This window comes from Telmatherina bonti (genome assembly GCF_933228915.1).
Source record: "Telmatherina bonti genome assembly, chromosome: 23".
Lineage (NCBI taxonomy): Eukaryota > Metazoa > Chordata > Actinopteri > Atheriniformes > Telmatherinidae > Telmatherina > Telmatherina bonti.
In genome coordinates this window covers 13,123,742-13,146,232 of record NC_136632.1, presented here as the reverse complement: position 1 = coordinate 13,146,232, position 22,491 = coordinate 13,123,742, and the positions used below count along the sequence as shown (strand labels likewise).

The window sequence follows — 22,491 nt, the reverse complement described above, 5'->3', positions numbered from 1 at the left end:
ACACGTGGTAAACGGGGCATCTCAGATGTGCTCAGGGGATGAATGAGTGACTGCTTGTTCTGGAGAGCACAGTAAAAAGCCAATTAGCTGTAGAAACTGGTCTTGGTATTTTTTTAAAGTATTTATGACCCAACTGATGGAGTTTGCCATCACCAACGCTATTATGAACAAAATAAAGTGAGTGCTATGACTATGTATGTTAAGAAACTGTGCCTTGCTTTCCTCTTAATCATCAGTAAATGTAAATAACAGGAAAGAGGACAGACATGCACAGTTCTTGAATTGTTTAAGTTACAAGAATCAATGTCGTTTCAGCTTCCCATCTTGCCACAGTCTTAATGTTGGCAGAATGACATTTGCAGTGCTTGACTTAAAACATGCCACACAGAGCACTGAGCCATGAGAACACTCAGACTAAATATTTACACCTGAACTGCAGTTTCATTTCATAAACAAATCATATATAAATGACAATTTACACCATTTGCCTTTCAAGATCTTTGTTGCCTTTATGTGTATATATTTATGCAATATATTAATTGTTTTTAACTATTTTTACTTAAAGGCAAAATATTTCATGTTTTATATGGCAAAATAACTGAGCTTCCTTTTTAAACTTAAATCACTGTGTAAACAGATATATAATCTGCTAGTATTACAGTTGTAGCAAGGTATCATATTGTGATATCATTGATATCATATGCTATTCTATGCTATGCTATAGTAGGTTTTGCTAATTGCTTATGTTAAGCTAAGCTCTTCCATGCTAGGCAGTGCTATGTTATGATACTTTATCATGTTATCCACCATAAAATAATGTGTTAAACATTTAATACATTGATTATTTTCACTAAAATAGAAAAGAAGTTGTACTTTGTTTGGCTAGCAAAAGAATTTTGCCATACTATTGACAGCGCCATACATAATTGATGAATTGATTAATTGATCACTTTCAAGTATATATGACTAAACTTAGACTTGAATGAAAACTTTTGGAGAGATTTTATTATTTGAACACATACTAAAATATGATGAAACAAATACTGGATAATAACATTCTTACAGCTGATGCTAACATTTTACGCACATGCTAACATACTTTTTTGCTCAAAAGCTGAAATTGAAGATGTTTAAACATTTAGAAAAGCACAATAAAGAATGAGGACAATAAACAAAAAAGAGTTTTAGTTTAACTTTTTTGGGGAAAACAAAGTGGGGGAGGGGTGACTTGTTTTCACTTTTTTAGCAAAAGAGTATCTTTTTCATTTAAATATCAAAGATTATTTCTGTGACGCTAATGGACATGTTTATGTCTGTGAATGATAATGTCACAGGATAACAGAAACATTTAATGTAAAGGTGTATTTTGTAGTCATGTTGATGCTATATATAATAAGAATATTGCCAAAAATTAGATTATGTACAGGTTAATAAATATTATATTCTCCTTTCTTTTGTTTCTCTGTGTAGAGTGTTTTTTTTCCCACCCTGTCAACCCTGACTCTGCTGTTGAACCTGGGAGAAAGATCATCATTGTGACTCAGTATCACCCTTACCATGGACAGAAACAGGAAGGGGAGTCCAGACTTTGGAGCTTTGCTATTGATACTCTTCAGTCACATGACTTCAGCGCTTGAAGTGCCTCTTGATCGTAAGTATTATTCATGGATGTAAATTTTACATGCATACGTGATCATAATGGGAATAATAATTCACTTTATTTGAAGAATTGTATATCATGGTTTGAGGATGATGGTCAGTTCATTTCAATATGTTCTTATTACAGTTTAAAATGAAAATGTTTACTTTGACTGGCCAGGCAGAACGGGTGTCCCTCTATTTCTTATTTGCATGTTTCGGCATGGGTTATGTCTATTTTTTTTTCCATTTACAAAATATAAAGATATTTGGGGAAAAAAATTAAACAAAACAGACTTGATCAAAATTATTAAGTTCACCTGTTTTTCCTCAACCTTCTTCTTCTCCTCCAAACTAACCCCTTCCCTTAATATTCTAATACTGTGGTACGGCTTGTCATGATGGACAAAAAGCTAAAGTACTGGAAGGATGTAAGTTTGCCCAATTACTGCCGTGACCTCCAGTGTGCACTTTTTGCTTTTGAAATGTAATAACTTGCTTCAGTGTGATTTTAAGCTACGATGTGCATGCAGTGATGTCAGCTATATATTAACTGTGATGAGTGCTTTGCTTGGCTTGGAGTGTTAGTAGATGTCAATTCATGTTATGGTAAGTGTGCAGCTCAAGGTGTTTTCGGTGTGTTTCAGCTTCGCAATTCTTTTTTGTTGCGTTTGGTTGAACTTGTTGCATGTTGCTTGCTTAATTATGCTGTACTTGTACACGTATCCTCTGCAACACGCCTGCATTGTGCTGTTTATTATTTTGTGTGTTTGAATTACACTTCTCTTCATATTTCTTCATAGTGCCTCAACCACCTACTATAACACTGCAGTCCCCAAAGGATTACATATTTGATCCACGGGAGAACATTGTCATCCACTGTGAGGCCAAGGGGAAGCCTCAGCCCGGGTGAGACCATGAATACTTGTTGAATTTTTACACCCAGTGCTGCTGTTCCCTGTTAAATTATAGCTATGTTTCTGAACGCAACTTAACCTGGAGCAAAGTGGAAATACAAAATGCCATAGCAACTGTTGTCCTGGAGACTAGGCGCTTGAGAAACACCTAGAGGAATAAATTAGCTGCTTCCAGGCTGTCCATCAGATGAGTTAGGTTATAATTAAAGCAGTAATTCAAACGCATTAAGACACCTAAACCCATTTAGATTGTCAGTGAATTTCTTCTTTGATACGTTTCCTTCCTGCTTCAAACCTGGGAAGTCGTATTTATTGCTTTTGTTGATGCAGTTTTTCATGGACAAGAAATGGGACCCACTTTGATGTGGAGACGGACCCCAAAGTCCTAATGAAACCCGGTTCAGGAACTCTGGTCATCGACATCAGTGGGGAAAAAGCTGAGGCTTATGAGGGAACGTACCAGTGCACAGCTCACAATGAGCATGGCACAGCTTTGTCCAACAACATTGTCATCAGGCAGTCCAGTAAGACATCTCAATACTTTATGTCAAAATATTTTTGAAATTTGCTTGTTTTTTCTTTGTTTTTTATGTCAATTAATCCGATAAGTGTTGAGTGTTGTAGATGTTGAGGAAACCTTGCATTCTCTTTTTGTGCTGATTGTGACTCACAGGGTCCCCCTTATGGTCAAAGGAGAGAAATGAAGCCATCGTGGTGCAGAAAGGGGTCTCCCTTGTGCTGCAGTGCAGACCCCCTGCTGGACTGCCCCCTCCTGTCATCTTCTGGATGGATAACAGTGAGTTATTTGCATGCAGATACTGCTGAATGCTTATCAAAAACATAACAAGATAAATAAGCAGCTGTATTCATGTCTCCTCTTACAGACTTTCAGAGGCTGCCGTTGGATCAACGGGTGTCCCAGGCCCTGAACGGAGACTTGTACTTTTCCAATGTTCTACCAACAGACACCAGGAACGACTACATTTGCTATGCTCGCTTCCCCCATACACAAACGATCCAGCAAAAGCAGCCCATCTCAGTCACTGTGCTGGACAGTAAGTTGAGACACTCAAACAGCTTGAAATAACAAATGATGTCACTAAAAAGAAAGTTTTCATCAGTCATGTTTGGACGAAGGTCAACAGCAGCTCTAGTATGTCATTATCTGTTATACAAGCACTAACCCACATTTGTAGATGTTTGTTTTTTCCATGTGTTCTAGTCTTATGCTGCTTAAAACTAACTTCTAATGCTTTTGTCTTCTATTGGCCACACCTCAGTGACACAGTGATGTTAGTCTAGAGCTACACAATATTGAAAAAAAGTTACATTGTGATATTTTCAAACCCTGAGACATATATTGTGATTTGGAAAAAAAATAGAGGAATTTTCAAGAGGTGCCTTGAATAGAACTTTAATTCCTGCTGCCCTCCTGGCATCTTGTTGACATTAACCTGTACTGATCTTCCCTCTAATTGTGAGTCTGACAAGTATGATTTTATGTATTTGACAGTTATTTTTTATTGAGCTAGGCAAATGTTTCATTTTATATTTTTCAAAGGTGAATTTTGTTTTACCATAAAGCTTTTTTTTCTCTTGAAATTGACAAAAGCCCATTCAGTTATTTGTCTTCTACACTGAGTGACCTGTGATGTGACTATTGCACACATGTGCATTGCAATGATGCTCAAGCGAGCAACTCTGGTAGTCTGCATAATATATCGATGCACTTCTTGTGCGTCCAAATGTGTGCAACAACACACTTATTAAAGTATATTTTAAAAGCTGACAAGGACACAATGAAGTCAAACGTTCACCTGCTGATTTCCTAGTTTTGCATGCTTCTGATTTTCTGTTATATTACAGTGGAAACAATGAATGAGACTGTGGCTGCTTTGTACAATATCACTGATTTCTATAGTGGTGAGTGATACTGGTTTATTCCCATCTAGCCCGTCAGTGTAAATCTTACCCTGTTTCGATCCCCTGGCATAAGTGCTCACCTTTAACTTGGCCTCAGCCCCTCCTGTGATTGAATTAACATGGACTTTTCACCAGGTTTTTCCTGTTTTCATCCATTTGCAAATTCAATGTAAAAGGGAAGAGAATATCAGAAAATCTTGTGATTTTGGACAGAAAGGATAAACCTTTGATAAAAGATTGATTTCTTGACAAAAGCTGAATTTTTAGCCTAACATGGATGGTTTGCCATCAACTAACTCCAGCTCCTGGGTTGTTCTGTGCATAGAACTCCAACATTTACATAGCAACAAGTGGATTGTTACCGCTCTCAGGGAGGCTGCTCTTGCCCCCTCCTCATTTTGACCATTCGGTATTGAATGCGATTCAGCAGAAAACACTAGCAATTTTTTTCTACATTGTGGCAGTTCACCACTAACTCATCTTCTATCCTGTCTCACCATTTTAGCAAATCATCCTTACCTCCTTCCTGATCCCTGTAAACTTTGTGCCGAGTCTCTAAGTGAGCTTTTTTAGTCTGTCTCTGAGTTGTATCTTCATGTGTTCAGACAACCCAGAGGGAGAGCGCCTGCCTAGTTTTATGTTGCCTCTCGACGCCACCAGCACCAAAATGGTTCTGAGAGGGGAAACTCTGGAGCTGGAATGCATTGCAGAAGGACTGTAAGTTTGCAGTTGCCACAAGTAGTTAACATCTCTCGGATAACTGTAATTTTAAAATGTCAAAAATAAGATAAAGCATTGTTTCTGTGACAGGCCGACTCCGGACATTTCCTGGCAGAAGGATGGGGGAGAGCTGCCAAGCAACAGGATGTCCTTCCACAACTTGAAGAAAACACTGAAGATTTCTGACGTGAATGAAGCTGATGCTGGCGACTACCGCTGCACTGCTGCCAACAAGCTGGGCACCGTGCACCACATCATCAAGGTCACCGTCAAAGGTACAGGCTCCAAAAAACTACGACACAAACCAATAATTACACTAAATATGTCATTTAACTACTAATGATGCACTGTGGAGAAAGAAAGATACTTTAGTTTTAAAATTAGGCAAAATGCGAAGATTTTTCTGCTTGAATCTTTTTATCCTGTACACTCACTCTTGTTCATTGTCCCCAGCTGCTCCTTTCTGGGTCAGTGCTCCCAGGAACCTGATCCTCGCTCCAAATGAGACTGGTATCTTAACTTGTCGTGTTAATGGAGAACCGAAACCAGACATTCACTGGTTTGTCAATGGTGTTCCCATAGAGAGTAAGTTATAAAGAAAGTGAACTATTTTTTTTTAAAGAAAGTTTTATGTAAAGATGACTACAAAACGTACTAAATTATACAATAAGAAATAATTAGTTTCTTTTTTTCTTTTTTTTTAATAAAGTGTAAATTTTGTTTTCCCCTTTGGCATAACGGCATGTTACAAAGGTTGCTGATATTGTGTGGTTAAAAGAATACAAGATGACAAAATTCTGTTAAATATATATAAATATTTGGTTTCTTCCTGTGGCAGATGCTCCTGAGGATCACAGCCGCAAAGTGGACGATGACACTGTGATTCTCAGCAGCGTACCATCAGGGTCCAGTGCCGTCTACCAATGTAATGCATCCAATGAGTTTGGCTACCTGATGGCGAACGCATTTGTCAGCGTTCTTGGTGAGTTTATTTAGAAGCAATGTGGGTGATCCCAAATCTGCTTCAGTTCTAGTCTTTTTATTAACTGTTTTTTTTTACACCTAATTTTACACCAGTTTGAACACACCGGCTTGTGTGTGGTGAAATAAAACAACTGATTCAAATATTCATTTTTGTTTCCAATAGCGGAGCCACCAAGAGTGCTCACTCCACCCAACCAGGTGTACATGGTGATCACTAATCACCCTGCTTTACTTCACTGTGCCTCTTTTGGTTCACCAATCCCAACTATCACATGGTAAGATTCAAAACCCAATTTCACCAGCAGGTCTTAAACTAAATTGATCTCAGTAAGATCCAATATTTGGTCCGGTTCTTGCAAAGATCCGGCATAAATTTTGTGTTTGATCAGGAGCAGGAATACAATAAAATGTAATCCTTTTTATGTAGCTGTAATTAAAAGTAATGTTACAGCTTATTCAAAACAATCAGATTCATACAACAGAATAGATAATTGAGCTTACTACATTTTTATAGCATTTTTAAAAAATGTTTTACAGCATTCAGTCTTTCCTTGCAAGTCCACTTTATTTTTATTTGTTTTAGTGCTAAACATGGTTTTTATTTGTTTTGTTTTTTTTACAGTAAGATATAGTCAAAATTATGTCCTAGCAGCAGCAATGAATTATGTTGGCATTCAGATGAACACATAGATATTTTAATAAGCAATCATTGTTAAGACATGACTAAATTTTGGTTAGTGAAACAGACATCAGGTCCATTTTAAAGTCCTCTTTTAACCACTGACAAATATAAAGTCGGTGTTAAATTCTAAATTTGAGGCCTCAAAATATCACAATGATGTATAAAAAGTCCATGCTCTTAACACAGATCTATTTTGAGACTAGATTCAGGCTTAATGATCTTCGCAAAGCTTTATAGTCTTATCTTCTGCTTTGCAGAAGTAAAAGCCTCTTTTCTTTTAAAAATCAAGTATTGATTATCCAACCATTTAGCTGGGACATTGAGAGCTATTTAAATAGCTGGATAACCACCAAAACTTCATATAGAAAAAAGGGCACTTGAACTCGTGCAAGAATGAAAAACCAAATGGAAATTGTAGCTAAAGAGAGAAAATGAGATCATGCCTTTAAATCAGTGGGATTTTATAACAACAACAACAAAAAAGGTTTGTTGGATTTTGATTCGAATATTCACCGAATTACAAAGCGGAAACCACTATATCACTGTCATGTATTTTATTTCTCTGCAGGTTCAAAGACAGGAAGATCAGTATTAAAAGTGTTGATCCATATGTGATCCATGAGAATGGTACACTTGAAATAAATGTGGCCCAGCCTGCAAATAGTGGAATGTACACCTGCATTGCCACCAACAACCTGGGGATTAAAGAGAATCATGTTTACCTGGAAGTTAAAGGTTAATGTGACAACCCATGTTATACCACTCATCTTGTTACACCACTCGTTATTTTTAGCTTTAAGGTAAACAAGCAGTATTATTTGTCAAAAATAACTCATTTTGTTCTGTATTACAGAGCCCACCCGAATCCTGAAGCAGCCAGAATATAAGGTGGTGCAGAGAGGAATGAGTGCTGTGTTTGAGTGCAAAGTCAAACACGATCCTTCCCTCATTCCCACCATGACATGGCTGAAAGATAAAGGAGAACTGCCAGATGATGAAAGGTGCAACAAAGCCTGAAATCACTCTGCAGATGAATGTGTTTTAATCTTTATTCTGTGTTAAATTTGATCTGATTTAACCCTATGATGCACCATATACACTACAGTAGTCAGCTATTTAAAGACTGTGTTCTAGTATATTCATATGTGAGGATGGTATATTTGCCATTTTGGCACTTTAGTGGACAAGTCACTACACTGCCACTCACTAAAGAATAAACTAATTTAATCTAAAATGTCATATATACACATATGTGTAATTACCAACTTTACTTCAGTGATAAACAGGACAAGAAAATGATATTAGCTAGTTTTTATACAATATTTTAATATGACCATATCTTTCATAAATATTTTTATAGAATAGATACAATAAAAAAACAAAATAAAAAGTCAAATTATTTTAAAGACAAAGATAAGTGTCTCTGTACATGTCTGTAGAAGTAAAATATTGTATGTGAAAAAAACGTGGTATTAATTTATTTTTTATAATTCATCCATCATAAGGTTTAAAAAAAAAAAAAAATCATGTTTTTCCTCTGCAAACACTGTAGGTTTGAAGTGGACATAGACAGCCTGAAAATCAAAGACGTGACTGAAGATGACGAGGGCACTTACACCTGCATCATGAACACCAATCTGGATCAGGACTCGGCTAGCGCCATGCTGACTGTCGTTGGTATGTTCGCATCTTAGCATCTTAAATCTTGTCAGTCCACTAATACAGGGACTTTTTCACTTCTTCTTCTTGTTTATTTGCTCTGATATGAAAAGCTTTCTTTCCAATTCTACTGAAATCATAGTTCTTTAATCAGTAACAAACAAGGTTCAAACATATCCTTAAAAACTTATTACTTTAGTGTTTTTTTTCTGCTATTTCTCTATTGTCTGTCTGTCACTAACATTTAATCCTCTTCTCACACTTTACTCTTTCTTCTCGCTGTCAGAGGCAACTCCTACTCCAGCAATTGTCTACGGTAAACAAGCCACGGTGTAGCTTTCACTCTGTTCAGTCACTCCATGTTGCTCCCACTTTGTATACAGTTTTATTTTGTGTTGACTGAGTCTTGTCCTGTCATTGAAGCAGTTTAGTTTTGTTTATTATGGAGTTAATGCTTGAATTTAAATGACGTGGACTCACTGTTGATCACCAGAGTTTGAAAAACATGAATCGGCATGTCATGGTGGTCTCGCATCACCTGGCTGATAGCAACTATGTGGGTGTAGGCAGATGGCTTTGATTGATATCTTGTTTTTTATCTGGTGTTTTTGCCACAATGACTTCCTGAGGTTTAATCAGCCAGAAGTGAAACACTTCTGTTGGTGTGCGCTCTCCTAAAAGCTGCAGACATCAGAATTATCCGTTTGTTTTAGATTGGAAAGGATGTTGCATTATTGTTAAACTTTCTCCTGACACAGTAGCAATAACTGATTGTATTCTTGTTGGGTTTGCAGAGAAACCTGACCCACCGACTGACCTGGAGCTCACTGACCAGAGCGAGAGAAGTGTTCAGCTCACCTGGATTCCCGGAGATGAACACAACAGTCAGATACAGAGTATGACGTGCTCAAAACTGCTGCCTGCTTTTACAGCAGCATCTTTTTACTGTTTTTCCCTGTTTAACCATCAAATTTTAGCATTTTAACTAATTAGAACAATATGATTTTTACGTCATTTTTGACCCAGTCCCCCATATCCCCTACATAAATGCACAGGGGTGTCCAGCTATGGTCCTCGAGGGCCACAGTCCTGCAGGTTTTACATGTATCCTGTTCCAACACACTTGACTCAAACTAATCAACCATTGTGCAAAACTTCAGTGACTTTTCGGTCCATTTAAAGTAAGCTAGCTGGGATGGAACAGGACGCATGGACAAATTGTAGAACAGCAGCCCTTGAGGACCGACTTTGAACACCCCTTAATTAGGGTAAAAAATAGAGAAGGTAAACCTTTTGCAGGAGTCTCAATTTGCACTGTATTACTGAAATGATCACCAAGAAATAGAAGGATTTTTCTCTTTCTTGCTTAAAGGCAGAGTATGTAAGATTTCAAGGCGATTCTTTCCACCACCAGGTGGCAAACACCAGGTCGTGAGCAAAACCACAAAACTGATTCCTCCACAAACGACCACAGGTTGGCAGTAATGAGCAAAACTCAGCCCTCACCCCTCCTCCTTGCCAGCTCCAATGAGGGCAGGAGTCGCTTGTGAGCTGTAGCTCAGAGCCGCTCTGCAATAAATGGGCTTATACTCACCCTACTGGTGGAAAAAAAGTACTTTTTTTTGTACTGGTCAGAAAACATTCAAGAAGGGTCTTAGTCATTAATTAAACTTGTAATTTAATAACACATCAAATATGGACTTACTGGAACCTACATGTTTAAAAAACTATCGAATTATGATTGTAGTTATTTTTTTTAGTTAATTTATTTTGAAAATATTGAAAATCTTATATACTCTACCTTTAAAGCTTTGACCGTTATGTAAAACTAATCTTGATCCCTTCATCTTACCCAGATTTTTTGATTCAATATGAGGATCTGCGCCATCAGCCAGGAGTGTGGATCAACCTTACAGAAGTTGCGGGTACCAGCACAACAACCCAGCTCGAGCTTTCTCCATACGTGTACTACTCTTTCAGAGTGCTGGCTCGGAATGACGTCGGCTACAGCGATCCCAGTGTGCCTTCAAGTCAATACAGGACTAACCCTGCAGGTAAAATGAAGGGAATAATGCAATGCTATGTCAAAAGCTTCTGAAGATAAAAAAAAAAGCTTTATTTTGTTTCTTTTCCAGCTCCAGATGTAAATCCAACAGATGTTAAAGGAGTAGGAACAGAGCCGAACAACCTGGTCATCTCCTGGACGGTAAGAAGGCTTTAACTGTCTGACTTCTGGTCACTGGTGGCTGACTGTGAACTTTGTGTAATGTGTGGATAAAATATATTCAGGACACTCCATACAACACAAGATTCTCTGTCATATTTGGAAAAAACAATAAGATGTAGAAAATAATTATCTTCAAAGAGATCCATGAACTTCTCCTCTCTGCAGCCTCTGACAGGATTCCAGTCTAATGGTCCCGGTCTGGAGTACAAAGTACTGTGGAGACTGAAGGATGTGGAAAAGGAATGGTCCTCAAAAAACGTGGCCAATGAATCTCAGTATGTCATTTCTGGAACTCAGACCTACGTTCCTTATGAAATTAAAGTTCAGGCTTTCAATGACTATGGGAATGGCCCGGATCCTGAAGTGGTGATTGGCTACTCCGGAGAAGATGGTGAGTAAATTTTGTAGTGAATTCAATGGTTTTATTTTGGTTTACACCATGAATATTGAGGCTGGTAAAGGAAACTTAGGCAAATTTGTTATTTGAAAGTTTTTAAAAAAAAATTATTTTTGGTAAAGTGACACCACACCCCAGTTTATATGTTTTATTACTGAATCACATTTTGGCATCTTTGCTTGGCAGTGCCGTTGTCTGCTCCCGATAGTGTGGAAGTCATGTCTCATAACAGCACACTGGCAGAAGTCCACTGGGAGCCTGTATCTTTAGACTCTGTCCAGGGGAAGCTACAAGGATACAAGGTACCATTTGATAAACAGTCATTGTTTCTTGCTGCCACTGACTCTCCTTTCAGATCACTTGAGTGATAAAAAAAAAATTTGCAGTGAATTGAATATGTTATTTTGTAAGTTTGTAAAACCCTTGTAAGTCCGTAAAACCCTTGTTTTATCTTTGTTTCTACACATCTGTTGTGAACAATAGCCTAGAAATACCAGTAACTGCATACAAACTATAAGAACTCCCCACAAACATTTTCATAGTGTCTCTCTAATAAATGTATGCTAATCAAATACTGGAGTGAGCAACCTTTCCCAGTTTTAGAAACTTTTTTTTTTTTTTAGCTTTTTCTACTCACAATTAAAACTTTAGTTTTAATATTTTTTGTCAGTGTTTAATGTTGATATAACCTGCATTAAATGTATTAAAAATTAAATACCATGGGTATTTTCTGTTTTCACCAGCGCAGTGTAATGCTACAGGCAGGTTTATAGTCAGAGAGGTTCGTTCTGAAGTATGGTTGTCTTTTTATTGTAGTTTTGAACCATTTTCCGTTCCAGCTTTTGACGACATCATGGCATTTTCCACTGCAGTGTTGAAGTAACTGACTTGACCTATGGTTTTACTTTCTTTTACTTTAAGTGAAATGCTATGAAAGCAACAAAGCTGAAACTGGAAGAAGTTGTTTTAGTATTTCTCCTCCTTTTTTGTTACTTTAAAACTTCGGTACTACTACTACTACTACTTTGGTATAAGACCATCTAATATGAAGATGTAATTTCCCCCACAGTAGGTTCAGTCTGATTCTGTTATATGTTGTTTTATGGACTAAAGATTTTGTTTCCCTTCATTTTATACCAAGGTTAGGCCAAGAAATTTTAATTTGAATCATTTATTATTATTAATTAATCTTTGTCTAATGAGCTGTTAAACAGATTCTTTTGAAAAACTTGCATTGCTTCGCTCCGCAGAAGACATGTTGACATGGTGAAAAAAATGGAAATTAGCTAATTCATGGTTTTTGGAGACGTATCACATTAACATAGTGTGTTAACTACATGTACATGCATAATATTCTCTTCCTACTTATTTCTGTGAAGGGAAATTACAACATATATCAATGGTACCACTTCATATACAACTGGCTGATCTAAATGCAACACAATAAGGGAATGAAACATAAGATGCCTCTGGGAGTGTTCATATTCCTCCAATGTTGGTGAGGGGGAAAAAGTAAGATACCAGTCCTGTGCTTTTTTTGCTTTTTCTCTAGGTCTACTACCGCCGGCATCATAGCTTGCATGAAACAGAGGAGGATGCAAATCAGCAGGAGCAAGTTCTAACTTTCAGTGGGAACCGTAGTGAGGGCCGGCTGCCAGGCCTTCAACCTTACAGTGTCTACAGCCTCTTTATCAAGGTCCTCAATAACAAAGGAGAGGGGCCTGCTAGCCCCACCAAGACATTTAAGACACCCGAGGGAGGTGTGTATTACTAGTGGCCTTACGCAGCATCAATACCACAGTCCATGCAGATTTAGTATTGTGTCAACTTCACATTTCAAGTCCTTCAATAACCAGTAGAAACACCCACCAAACACATTGTAAATGGCAACCTTGGTACCTTGAACATCTCTGGCAGCTATGAAACTTTATGAAAGACAAAAGATCTAAAATACCCGAAACAATAACAAGGGTCGATGTTCCACTCTACAGACATTCTTTTATACACTTGCATGAAAATGTACCAGTATACTCATTCAGATGAATTCAAGAAGGAGTGACTGTGGATCTGCTTTTACTTTCAGTTCCAGGCCCTCCTTCTTTTCTCCATGTTCTTAAACCTGGTTTGGACTCACTCACTCTCGAATGGGGCCCACCATCTAACAACAATGGACGCCTTGCAGGGTACACACTCAAATACCAACCAGGTGGGTATACCAGTAAAATGGTGGATTATATAACTCAAACATTTTGTTTCCCTTCTGCTTGCAGTCTGTTTTGCTTCCTTAATTTTGACTGCTCCATCTTTGTCCTGACAGTCAATAACACCAATGAACTAGGGCCGCTCAAGGAAATCACCTTTCCGGCCAACGAGACCACCGTTACCCTGAGCAACTTGAATGCCAGCATGCTCTACAAGTTTTACTTGAATGCAAAAACAATCATGGGTCCCGGTCCCATAATCACAGAAGAGGCCTCCACAGCTGTGGACACAAGTAAGTGCTGTGTGTGCACTTAGTTTACCAAAACACGGTGGAAATAACAAGTCAAACTCTTAGATAACCTGTCTTAATGAATCATATTAAGGTTCAGTTTCACATTACTGTGTTGGGATTTCTATAAGAATTCCAACCATGAGGTATCACTAATGAATTCAGGACGGTTTACTGTTTCTCTACTCTGTCTCTCTTTTTCTCTCCTTTAAAGCACGTATTCAGCCCACTGTAGTGACAGGCAAAGGTAAACAATATGTGCAACTAGAAGTATCTGCATGCTAATTTAACACTGAGTCATAAAAACCTAAGTAGACCTTAGAATAGGTCTTACATTTTCATGCATGCCACCATGTTAGCATTTGCAAATTTTGTGTGAACAGATAATACTTAACCATAAAGACTTCCATGGTGATTGCAGGAAACCATCCTCAGCCTATTCTAAAAACATATCTTTCTTGTATTTACTAGGATTTTCTGCATCCTTATTAGCAGTCCATGCCCTTTTTGGTTTTGTCCTCTTAGGTCCAAACTGCAATGCATGTTATTTGTGAATACATGTCTTAATATCTAGCATTCTAATATATTATTTACCTTTGGTACCTTAAAGTAGACACGTATTTTTACTAGAAATGCATGCCTCAGTGTTGTCGTTTAGAGCTGCTTAGTTGAATATGTTTGGATGCTGCTGTGAATCTGGTGTTTGATTTGCCTCTTGATTGTCAGATTTGAGAGGCGTAACGTACTTTTGCTCTGCGTGCCAATACTGTACCTTGTCTTTTGTGGTGTGCACTGTATGTATGTTGTCTCACTATTTTCCATGTCCTTTCAGGCCCCACAGAGCCCCCACACCCAACTTCCCCCATCACTCAGTCTCTGCATCCCCCGTTTTACAAGGGTACAAGCACTCCCTGTGTCCCTAACAATCTCCCTAGATATCGACTTATGAAATCAGTGCAGCAAAAACAGTTTGTCTCACAAAGTGAACATTTTTTAATGCTTTCATATGTTTTGTATTTATAGCTAAATACTTGAACACAAGTCCTAAAAGAAGATACAGAACCCTTTTAAACAAATGGAAAATGTTGGATTTTGGGTTTTGTTCATTGATGAATATTCAGTATCACGTGTCTTTTGACTGGCATGATGGTTTTACAACATGTGCACAAAGGCTAAGTGCTGCTGTTGGATAATTAATTATACCTTTAATTACCTGCTGACATAGCACATGGCAGCATCAGCTCATTTAGAAATAACACACCCTAAAGCATTCTCTTCAGTCTCTGCAGAATCCAGTCACACCTCACTTTGTGCTAAACTGCAACTTTCACTTTTTATTTTATTTGGTCTCGTATTTACTTCTTTTTCCTTTGTAGGTGTCCCGCAGGTTTTCTGTGCTGGAACACACCTGATTTATACAAGATCTGCACATGTCTGCGAAATATACATGGATTTGAATCACGTGTGTTGCAGCAGGGATAACCTGCAGGACACTGGACCCCGAGGACCTGGATTGAGGATCCTTGCATTAGAAATTTAATTACAGATTGTTTAGGTTGATGTGAACCAACTGGGTGTGGCAGATGATTGTATAGACAGGACTTTATATATAGAGAGAAAAACACTATTGCATCATTATCACCTGATCACATTTCTGTAACATTAATTCTGATCACTCAGGTCAACTGCAAAAATTAAGGATATCTCTGTGAATTAACCATCATTGGTCATTTAACTATAAGAGTAGGCTCAAAATTGTGTAAAAGAGACCTTTCGTAACCCTGAGTTTATTTTGTGACCTCAGGGACTAGTTTGTTTTTTGAGTGGTCTGTATCACTTGACTTTATTCTGGATTTCTCCTGTTTGTACAATGCCCATGTATGTGACTGTATAGTAATGGGTTCCAGACTCTTGAAGGATTTTATTTTAGTTAATCAAAGACTAACAGAAGTCTTTTTTTATGTCATGATGTGTTCATTCCCACCTGACTACCAGAAATTAAAACACCTAATTCTAACGTAACCTTTAATATACTGCTAATTATAAAGATTTTTTTCAGTTAGAGATATCTAATATTAAATTATTATCCTAAAAACAGATCACAGTCTTCAATATCTGTTATTAATATCTGTTTAATGGGGTTCTTGTTGTCTAATTTGCAAATCTACTTTTAGGACTTAAAAAAAATCTAATTTTTTAGGTCAAATTGAGGGGAAAAAAAATCAACCTGAAAGATTACTGGAACTAAATATTCTGAACCTGTTTTATGAAAACTTAGAAATCCAGAGCATGCTGGTTGTCCAATTCCATTTTTGGATGTCATGAATGGACATTTTTGCTGCAAATCACTGATATGTTTATGTTGAGACAACAGTATCTTATATTTGAATTCTTGACATCTCAAGAAAGATTTGAGTAGACATAAAAAGAGTAAAATTTAGACATCAAAACTAAATTAAGTGGACTGAACCACTGTTGTTCAGTTTATTATGACACTGATACAGAAATGGAAAGGTTGGAATCCAGATTACTTTATTAAATGTGTTGGAACTTTTAAATAACTTTGCAAGTTGGTACTTTTATTTCCATTATGAATTAAAAACACATTTTTTGTCTCCCTTGTGCGCTCAGTGCCCCCTGCTGGCCCTACATTTGGCACAGTTAACACATCTGTATCAGAGGAAGGTGCAGTGATCAGTTGGGAATACTTTGGACACCATAAGAATGTATTTGTGGAATATAAATTAGAACACAGTAAGGCTCCTCTTTGTATTTGTACTTTAAAGCATGTCTTTTTAATTTAGCCTTGAACTCTACTATTTAAATACAAATTTTTTAATAGTTATTTCTTCTGAATCTAATCCCTCTCCATCCATTGCACCAATTCTAGATGATGAGAGCTGGCAAAGGGAGTTGGTAAACGGTACAAACTCGCATACAATAAAAGGTTTAAAGCCAGGGATGTCCTATTTGGTACGTGTGATAGCTAAAGATGGAGGCGATGAGAACGTCCACCGCACACATGAAGTGTCGGTAACGGTGCCAGGTGAGGCAGCATGCCTCAGGATGAATGGCCTTTGTGTTTATTTCTGCCAGTTCCATGTCAGCATTGTCCATCAGACGTCCAGCCTTGCATTCAGACATGAATGTACAGTAGTTTTCCAGTCTGTGTAAAGCATGTCAGAGGTTTTCAGTGGTTACCTTTGGTTCATTCCATGTCAACTCAATGAGGGGTTTTCATTGTGAATTTGAGTTTTTTTTTCTGTGGCAAGATGAATCAATATGTTGATTCTGTAATTTGATAATCTAAAAGATAATGGGTCAGATTTTCATTTTCTGCAGGGATTATGAGCAAATTGACAAGCAAAGAAAGTTGTTTCCTGCAATTGTTAGTTTGAGATTTTTACTTATATGTTTCCATACATGTATCTTTTATGGGACTGTTGAAAAGAAAATATCCAGACACACATTATATTCCTTTTACGACACACAATTTATTTCAGTTAATTTAATTTGCAGCAGTTGTTAACATAAATTAAATCGTAAAAATTACACTGAAATTAAATACAAGTCAAAATAAAAACAATTGATTCAGATTGTAATCCATTTAGTTTAGTTATCCGAAATGTTCTTTAAGCAAATCACCACAAAATTTATTAAATGACAATTTTGATGTTATTATATAACAGAACACTTGCAAGAAATGCTTGTCACTTGAGTTATGAGTTGAAGTATTCTCTGTAGTGTTTCACATTTAAAAAAAATTCCTTATTTTTAACAATTTAACTGAGTGATAACAATAATCCTTTTCATATTTTCAGGAGGATTCATTTGGAAATTTTAAAAATTAAACTGATATTAAACTTTTTTGTGAGCTTTTGGCCATAAAAATCACTTTTGAAAATGAATTTTATAAATATAAATCTAAAGTTATTATAAAGTTTGACATGTTAGTCATTATATATCTTTTGTTGTCATTCAGTAAAATGGATGCCTTATGGTGGTTTTTTTATTTGTTTCTTTTTCTATGCAAGATTTCAACTTACTTTGCTCGTTATTAAGAATAATACTTGAAATGTTTATGACTCCATTTTTGTTACTTAACATTTTGATTCATCTTCCACCAGAAAAAAAAAAGACTAAAAAGAAAATTCCCAAAACCCAAAACCACCTCAGAGGTCTGCACGTCACCTGAGATCTTCACTAGAAAATCCATTATTTTGTGACTTATTTTCCCTTTCTTTTGTCATATTTCAGTGCTGAGTAATCACTCATATTAACCCCCTTTTTAAAACCCCATTTCAGTGTTTGCAGCTGTCTTTCATTAGTGTTGCAGCTTGACATAAACAGTTCCACCATTTTAGCAGCTTGGATTTACATTTGGACTCACCACCATGTCTTTCCTGTCGGCGCTGTGTTTCTGTGTGTGTCCAGCTGTACCCAGCCGGCAGGTAGACATCGCCACCCAGGGCTGGTTCATTGGACTGATGTGTGCCATCGCTCTCCTCATTTTGGTTCTTCTCATTGCCTGCTTCATCAAGAGAAACAAGGGCGGTAAATATCCAGGTAATGCAAATCTAACAGTTTACGTTACAAGCGCAAGTAACTTGACTTAGATAGGCGTGGAGTTAAAGGAGAAACTTTTCTAAATTCACAGTAAAAGAGAAAGAAGATGCTCACCATGACCCTGAGATCCAGCCCATGAAGGAGGATGATGGAACATTTGGAGAGTACAGGTAGGAGACAAAGGACAACAGACATTGCCAGATAAGATTTTTATAACATAAATTTTTTTCATGACTTGGTATCTGTATGTAGAATATATTACCAGGCTGATGAGACAATCTCCACAGCAGAATCCATTTCCAAACAGAAGCAAAAAAAAAAAAAAAAAAAAAAAAAAAAAAAAAACACAAAAAACAAAGCAATACTCATGTGTTTGCTGACTCACTTTCAGTACATATTTATTAAATCAAGCTTGCTATAATTTAATCAAGCTTTTAGTAAGGCCAAAGTTGTCCATTTTTAACAGATTATTTAATCTATTGTCAGATAAATTACCTGCTAACTTTATATTTGGTAACAACAAATTAAAAAACATTCCATGATTAGTTGCCCATTGTTTTCACCTCATTCGGAAACCTCAATTGTGGAACTTCCAGCAATCAATGTTTTTTTTTTTGTTGGTTTTTTTTTGTTTTTTTGTTCTAATTTTCTGGATGTTACCTGGATGTTTGTGTATTCAACATTTTCCATATGCATGCTATATCTTATGGAACTGATGTAAGATAAGATAAAAGATACCCGTAATGGCTCATGAGCTACTTTTCATATGAACTTGCATTTTTATCTTTCTGTTCTGGGGTGTTTAGGTCAATGGAGAGGTAAGACGAGATGTGGTAAAAACCAGCATGTGATCCATGCAACCCATGAAACATCTTTAAGCTCTTTCTGACTTTAGTGACTACAAAGGCAGGGACAAAGCACATCAAGCTATCTCTTTTACTAAGGACATGTTTACACCTGGCATCAACATGCATCGTGTGTGATCTGATCACAAGTGGACAGAGTTAAATATTTCAACTCATACATAGCAGTTTACATGCACCACAATATTATCATAGGTAACCTCAGCACAAGGACTGCTGTCCTGCTGTACAGAGTTTCCCTGCTGCAACGCACCTGACTTAGATCAATCAATGACATCGAGCTCCGCACAAGTTTGCTATATAAGCCTGTTGTGTGTTAGGTGTGTTGCAGCAGTAAAAGTCCTAACACCAGGACTGCGGCCCCTCAAGGACTGGAGTTGCCCAATGTTGCCTTCCTACAACTGCAGTGAAATGTTTTGACACTGAAGCCAGAAAATCAAAGTGATTAATAATTCGGAAGGCTCTTTCAAAGCCATTAACATACAACTGTAACACACAATTAAACTTACAGTATTCATAACCACCACAGTTAAATACAGTTATTGAAATTTGTAAGTAAAATTAGGATGAAAAATGACCATACTGACAAAGTTAAAATTGTCTCTCTTGTTCCATTCAAATTAGGTTTCCTCTTTTTCAATTTTGCCTCATACCAGGATTTTATGTGTATACTCCTGAGTTCAGGTGTTTTTAGTGTTAATATATCTTCAATGTGAACTTGCACCTTTACATAAGAATGTCCGCTTGAAATCAGAGTTGTGGCGAGTTCTCATGAGTAGTCAACAGGCAGTGGTCAGATCATTTCCAACAATTCCAGATGAAAGATGGGCAGCATCTTGAAACATTGGAATATCTTATAAGTTTAAAAAAAAATTCTCCATTGTAAAAAAAAATCTGAGCGTTCCATAGGTAACCCTTGTTTTAGTCTTTGTGACCAAAGAAAGGAGGGGCCAAATTTCTGACAGTGTAGGACAGTTTCAATGATGATCTATCAGTGTGAATGTGAGCATATTTAACTTATTGCTTCCACCAAGGAGGTGGCAGAGGTTACGTTTTTGCCAGCACTTGTCTGTTTGTTAGCAACTTTATGCACAACCACTGGATTACTGTATTTTTCTGTTTTTTGTTTTTTTGTTTTAGTTTTTTTTTTTTTTTTTTTTTTTAACTTTAATAAAGGGTCTTGGTCTTACTTGGATTCCATTAATGTTTAGAAGTGATCCAGATCACTATTTGGATCCATAAATCTTTTTTCAAGATTCTTTACCACTGCAAGATAGGGCCGTTTTCAGCATGCATAACCTTACAATAAATGCTCATGGTGCTTGTCCAAAAATTACAGAAGTTCCAAACAGGTTTTACAAAGCTAGATCTGGATCCCTGGCAAATTCTGGATACTACGAACCAGAACATAAAAAAATAGGAGATCTTGGGTATTATCACTGCAAGATAACAAATGCAGATATAAATGTGCAACAAAAAACCCAAAACAGCTAAGATGGTGTGGATTCATCATCACTGTATCCAGGAATTTAATAGTGGCTTCATATAAAATGATTGTAGGATTATATTATTTATTCATTCATTATCCAAACTGCTTAGTCTGATTAAGGGTTGTGGGTCGCTGAAGAAAATCTGTATTTCTCACCTCATTGCAAGACAGCAATTTCTTGTCGCATAGCTTACAGCTGGGTATTATTTTGGTAAAAATCTAAAAGAAGGCAAATACTTCAGCATTTCTAGGAATTTCCCTCATCTTTTCAGATGTTTAGTTGTCACATCAGGATTAGACCAGTAGAGTTGTAAATCATTTTTTAAATAGGAAAGATTTGTCTTTAAAAAAAAAACCGCAGATTCTTTGAAGGGAATGTTCTGACCTCTGTTTAATGTCGTTGATGCACTGACTTTTCATGTGTACTTCACACAACCACACTTTAACAAAGACAACACACTGTGCTACTTTAATATCAGGTGTAAACTGTCGACGTTGTGTCAACACATAGCGCTAAAATTTAACATCTTATTTCACTGCTTTTACTGACTTTAGCTTCCTTCGTTTAATTTCTTTGATAATTATTTTTTTATCAATGATTCTTGTGAATGCAAATTCCCTGAAGTTAAAATTAAAATATTGCATTAGCTTGACAATAGACTTGTGCTAAAAATGGATAAATAGTAAGTGGGATTAAAATGGGAGTAAGGGCTTTGTGGTTGCATATTTGATTCCTGCATGTAAGCTAGAAGCATTCTGACGGAAATTATTTCAGAAACTACATTCTAGTGCAGATATGTGCATAGGACTGAACAGCACGCATTTGCAAAATCCTTTACAGCAGTGCACCCAGGCTTGAAGCACCACAGCACTAACACTATAGACAATAACATATATGTAGCAGTATATATGTAGCTGAGCTGCTCCACTGTATAAGCAGTAACATTAAGTGTAAAAGTACAACACTTGCCCCTTCTTAAACTGCATTGAAACTATGTTCAGTTTTGGTCTGAATGTGAAAATTTGTGTATATATTTTATTATATATGTTAAAAGAAAGCATTGAGATCTTGTTCAAAGTATTTGATCCTTGTGCAGTGGAGAAGCCAGTCTGCTAACGTGTAAAATGCTTGGAAAGCCTGTGAGAACTGACAGATAATAAATAAACTTCATGAATTATTTCTCAATGAATCCTACTTCCAACATCTTTCTACCCCTCGCAGTGACACAGAGGACCACAAACCCCTGAAGGGCAGCCGGACACCATCCAATGGGACAGTGCGCCGTGACGAGAGCGACGATAGCTTGGTGGACTACGGGGAGGGCGGGGACGGACAGTTCAATGAGGACGGCTCCTTCATCGGTCAATACAGTGGCAAGAAAGAGAAAGACACTCATGAAGGCAACGAGAGTTCAGAGGCTCCATCGCCTGTCAATGCCATGAACTCATTTGTCTAGCGAAGGGCCAAGACCTTGCTGCAGCGGTCGCTACGGCCACCCTTTGTCACCTTGGTAAATGTGGCCATCCCTGTGGTGACAGTTGCTAAGGTGACAAGTCGTGAACACCTACTTTTACCCTTTGGTGGCTGCCGCTCTGGTGGCTAAGGCTACCTGTCACAAAAACTGCTGACATGTCCTCATATCCACACCTGTCAGCCCCAAGTCACACTGTGACCTTCTGATGAACACACACTCAACAATCCCCCACAACCATTGCAAGAAGGTGTGAAGTGAGGGATGTTAGGAGGAAAGGAGAGGGCGAGCAATACAGAAAGCAGATGGAATGTACCAGAAGGGGTGTACCACTCAGACTGAGCATGAGTGTGACCAAGTGTGTGTGTGTGTGTGTGTGTTGGTGACATTTGATCTCCTTTGCAAACATACAAAAATATGGCATATCCAAATATATGAATATATATATTTTATGAAAATATGA

The 22,491-nt window shown here is 37.3% G+C and overlaps 1 protein-coding gene across 1 annotated transcript; it reads left to right on the top strand.

Annotated features, from left to right (window-relative positions):
* Positions 1-1,557: 1,557 nt before the first annotated feature.
* nrcama (neuronal cell adhesion molecule a) lies at positions 1,558-22,013 on the top strand (the record flags this gene model as incomplete). The annotated part of the gene is given in 31 exon segments (XM_079263520.1): positions 1,558-1,656; positions 1,658-1,670; positions 2,442-2,547; positions 2,886-3,079; positions 3,229-3,351; positions 3,440-3,610; positions 5,084-5,195; positions 5,289-5,473; positions 5,652-5,783; positions 6,037-6,180; positions 6,346-6,457; positions 7,433-7,599; positions 7,718-7,865; positions 8,417-8,541; positions 8,810-8,839; positions 9,318-9,419; positions 10,380-10,577; positions 10,659-10,729; positions 10,916-11,141; positions 11,334-11,449; positions 12,700-12,907; positions 13,231-13,353; positions 13,465-13,641; positions 13,853-13,885; positions 14,471-14,536; positions 16,270-16,392; positions 16,529-16,684; positions 18,073-18,204; positions 18,296-18,374; positions 19,011-19,022; positions 21,779-22,013. Coding segments are annotated over 31 exon segments (3,918 nt in total).
* Positions 22,014-22,491: the final 478 nt, after the last annotated feature.